General features: G+C 39.9%; 1 protein-coding gene across 1 annotated transcript; it reads left to right on the forward strand.

The window, feature by feature from the left end:
- Positions 1-1370: 1370 nt before the first annotated feature.
- LOC140172496 (craniofacial development protein 2-like) lies at positions 1371-2579 on the forward strand. The gene has a single exon (XM_072195642.1). It carries the CDS (start codon positions 1371-1373, stop codon positions 2577-2579), a length of 1209 nt encoding a protein of 402 aa, XP_072051743.1.
- The last annotated feature ends 1583 nt before the right edge of the window (positions 2580-4162 follow it).

Consider the following 4162-nt stretch of genomic DNA (forward strand, 5'->3'; position numbering starts at 1 on the left):
AAATTGTTGTGTTGCCCTCAACCGTCCTACCCTAAATCCTGAAAAATCAGGGTCGCAATTTTTACAGATTTGTTCAAAAACTCAATGTTTTTCACTTAAAATTAATATTTTATTGTAAGACTAGTCTTTAATTGTTGTCTAACAAGAAGTCAAAATTGACAAATGTTCCCTAATTGAACAAGCATTATTTAATATTTGAGGGGATTTTTAAAAACTGAAGGTTTAAAAAAAAAAAATAATAATAATAATAATCCGACCGTCCTACCCAAATTTCCCATTTTTCCACTTGAGGGCAACACAACAATATTTTTTTTTTGGGCCTTAAACAAATGCCCATGCCAATCTGGCAACAATGAGCCAAAGATGTTATTAGACATAACGTAACTAGAATTTAGTAGAAACGAAATCATGAAAATATTGGGTCGTATATTGAAAGGCACTAGCAGTCATCCGTCTTTCGCGTTTCGTAAAATGATAAAGCGGTGATTTTTTGGCAGTTTATAAATGTGGTATTTATATCAAATACATGTTGGATTGCGATAGAGATTCAAAACACTAATGTAATCAAGTAGAAATATCTTTTGTACTGCTGTAAAGCATTATTATATTATATGTAAATGAGATATGATAATTTAGGCTGTGCTTAGTAATTTTTGGACTTTAATAACTAAGATTTATGATTAACATTGCAATAATCAATTTGCAAATACATTTCACCCTCCCGAGTTTTTATCATGATAAGTTTACCAAATCCTTAATTTATGAAAGAGTAATCACTCATTTTATTTAATTATTTTTGAGCATTTTCTTCTTCGTTGTCCCCCCTTGGCTCCATCTGTTTAGCCACTCTCTTTCCTCTCTCCCTCTCCTCTTTCATCTGTCCCTCTGGCTCTTCTTTTCTGCATCAACTGCCAAAAAACTTGTGAAGCTGAAAACATTAATGTATTGAAAACTACATGCTTTGATGTTCTATCAGATAAAATTATTACGCATGTTTGTATTTAATGATAATGTATGCATTAATAATACTATAATAATAATACTATTTACGGACAACAAGGAGGAGACCGTCCCTGGTAGCATAGTGCATGTAGCATGTAGTGTAGCATAGTATGTAGCATATAACATGTAGTTTAGCATAGTGTGAGGGGACGACCGACTTGTGCGAATACGGGTAAACGTCCTGATCTACCTTCTAGTTGGCGGGGGTTGTTAACTTTCTGACTAGTGCAGGAAGTTACGGACAGATCAGGGTGGCTAGGAGAGGACCGCTCATCCGCCTAGCTTACTTTTGAGCAAAACTGCATTACAATGAAGAGCCTTTACAGCACCAGGGTTAAAGCCCTGCTATTAACCAGCCACTTCTACCAATGGATCTACAACATGTAGAACAGAATGACGCAGCAACCCTAAATCCAATTGGAAGATTTGATGGTCTTCCCAAAATTAAGACCAAAGCGGGACTAGCACCAAGTCGACCCCCAATTAGCCGGGCTGGTGTTGATAAACCATTGGGAACGGCGGCACTACTATCTGCCAAAGAAACTATAGGTATTGGAACATGGAATGTTCGAACTTTGTACCAGACTGGCAACTTTGAAATTCTATTGAATCAGATAGAGAAGTACAAATGGGAAATACTGGGAATCGCCGAAACTCACTGGATTGATTCTGGAGAATTCATTTCAAAAGGATACAAAATTCTGTGCTCCGGAAACGACTCCATACATCGTGCCGGAGTTGCAATTCTACTTAACAAGAAGGCACAAAATGCCCTCTTAGGGTACAACCCAATTTCTGCAAGACTCTTATCAGCTAGATTCCAGACCCAAAATGGCGCCATGACTGTATTACAGGTTTATGCACCCAATACAGCCGACTCAGAAGAAATGGTAGAAGAATTCTACGACCTTCTACAAACTACTATCAATAAGACTCCAAAAAATGACATCCTACTTGTTATGGGAGACCTAAACGCAAAAGTTGGATGTGATTGCACACAATGGGAGAACGTTATAGGAAACCATGGTTATGGGCAAAGGAATGACAGAGGAGAAAAGCTGCTCAACTTCTGTGCAGTAAACAACCTTTTTATAACCAACACAATGTTCAAACAGAAGAAGGACAGCCGACAGTGGACATGGGAGTCGCCAGACCAAAAGACGCACAACAAAATAGACTACATTATTATCAGCAACCGGTGGAAGACCTCTGTAACCAATGCGAGAAGCTTCCCTAGTGCAGATGTAGGATCAGATCATCAACTCGTGATAACAAATATACGCTTGAAATTCCATGCCAAAAAGAAACCAAACTACCCGAAACATTATGACATCTTCAGGCTAAAAAGCCCAGAACACAGGAAAAACTATGAGGTGGAAATAGGGGTAGATTTGCCCCACTGCTGGAGCAACCAGACACAGATACTGAAACTATGTGGGAAGGAATCAAGACAGCATTCAACGAAACATCCAAGAAAGTCCTTGGATACAAAAAAGGACACAAAGAAAAGCCATGGATTAGCGAGGAAGTCATCCAACTGGCAAATGAACGAAGTAGAGCAAAGCAAGAAAAAATAAAGGACCCAACCAAGAGAAGTAGATACAACTTCTTAAGTCGTGAAATAAAAAGAAAAGTCAAGGGATGCCGAGATCAGTGGCTCAAAGACCTGTGCAAAAAAGTTGACAATGCACATCAGGCTGCAAAGACAAAAGAAGTGTACTCAACCATCAAGAAAATTACAAGAAAAGCCTCTATCAGAATGCAAACAGTCAAAAATAAAGATGGACAGATTCTTACTGAATCAGAGGAAGTAAAGGATAGGTGGAAAGAAAGCTTTCAAGAACTATACAATAAAAAGAACCCAACAGATGAGGAGCTAACACAAAGTGTTCCCCAGATGCCCAGCTGCAAGAAAGAACCAGACATCCTACGAGAGGAAATTGAAAGTGCCGTTAAAAAGATGTCAGATGGCAAAGCCCCGGGATATGACAACATCACAGCTGAAGAACTCAAAGCAGCTGGGAGCGCAGGGATCGAAATCCTACATATGCTATGCACCAAAATATGGGACAGCGAAATTTTCCCAGATGACTGGGGGAGGGCTATCATCACACCAATTTACAAGAAGAAAGACAAGCTTGATTGCGGCAACTATCGAGGGATCAGCTTGCTTAGCCATGCATGCAAAGTAATAACACTTATTCTACAACGCCGAATCATGAAAAGAACTGAAGAAATTCTATCAGAGTCCCAAGCAGGATTTAGACCAGGACGTTCAACCATAGACCAACTCTTCACCCTCAGGCAAATAGTTGAGAAGCATCTTGAAATGAGGAAGGCCCTTTTCTGTTGCTACATCGACTTCGAAAAAGCCTTTGACTCAGTGTGGCAGGAAGGACTTTGGAAGGCACTTGGCTTCTTTGGTTTCCCAAACAAAATCACCTGTCTCCTGAAAGCTCTCTACAATAAATCTGCAAGTACTGTCAGATTAAATGGGGAACTAACAGATTGGTTTACAACCCTGGTTGGAGTTCGTCAAGGATGTGTAATCTCACCTCAACTTTTTAACATCCTACTGGAGATGACTATGTTGTATGCCCTGCACGATACCAACATAGGAGTAAACATCCAAGGACAAGTGGTGAACAACTTACGATTTGCAGACGACATTGCACTAATTGCTAACAGTGAAGAAGACCTCCAGACACTAGTTAGCCTCATTCATCAAAGCAGCTCAGCATTTGGACTCAAAATAAATATCGCTAAAACAGAAGTCCAGGCCATATGCAAAGAGGACACCCATCTGAACATCACAATTGACAATACCCAACTTCTGCAGGTGGAGGAGTTCACATACCTGGGAGGAAAGATCACCCAAAAAGGATCCTGCTCAGAAGATATTAAACTTCGAATAGGCAAAGCCATAGGAGCTGTGCAGAGACTACAGAGTATCTGGAGTGCTAAGGACATCCAAACCAACGCCAAGATTGAGCTTTACAAGGTCCTTGTTTTGTCAATATTGCTATACGGAGCAGAAACCTGGACATTGAAAAGAGAGGATGAAAATCGACTGCTCACTTTTGAGATGATGTGCCTTAGAAAGATAATGGGAGTAACACGGAGAGACAGGATCCGAAACACCATCATCCGCAAAACTCTG

The sequence above is a fragment of the Amphiura filiformis genome, chromosome 16 (genome assembly GCF_039555335.1).
Source record: "Amphiura filiformis chromosome 16, Afil_fr2py, whole genome shotgun sequence".
In the NCBI taxonomy this organism is placed as follows: Eukaryota; Metazoa; Echinodermata; class Ophiuroidea; order Amphilepidida; family Amphiuridae; genus Amphiura; species Amphiura filiformis.

Bases quoted from the DNA above. Each gene is read 5' to 3' on its own strand.
- LOC140172496 (XM_072195642.1), top strand. From the start codon at position 1,371: ATGGATCTACAACATGTAGAACAGAATGACGCAGCAACCCTAAATCCA.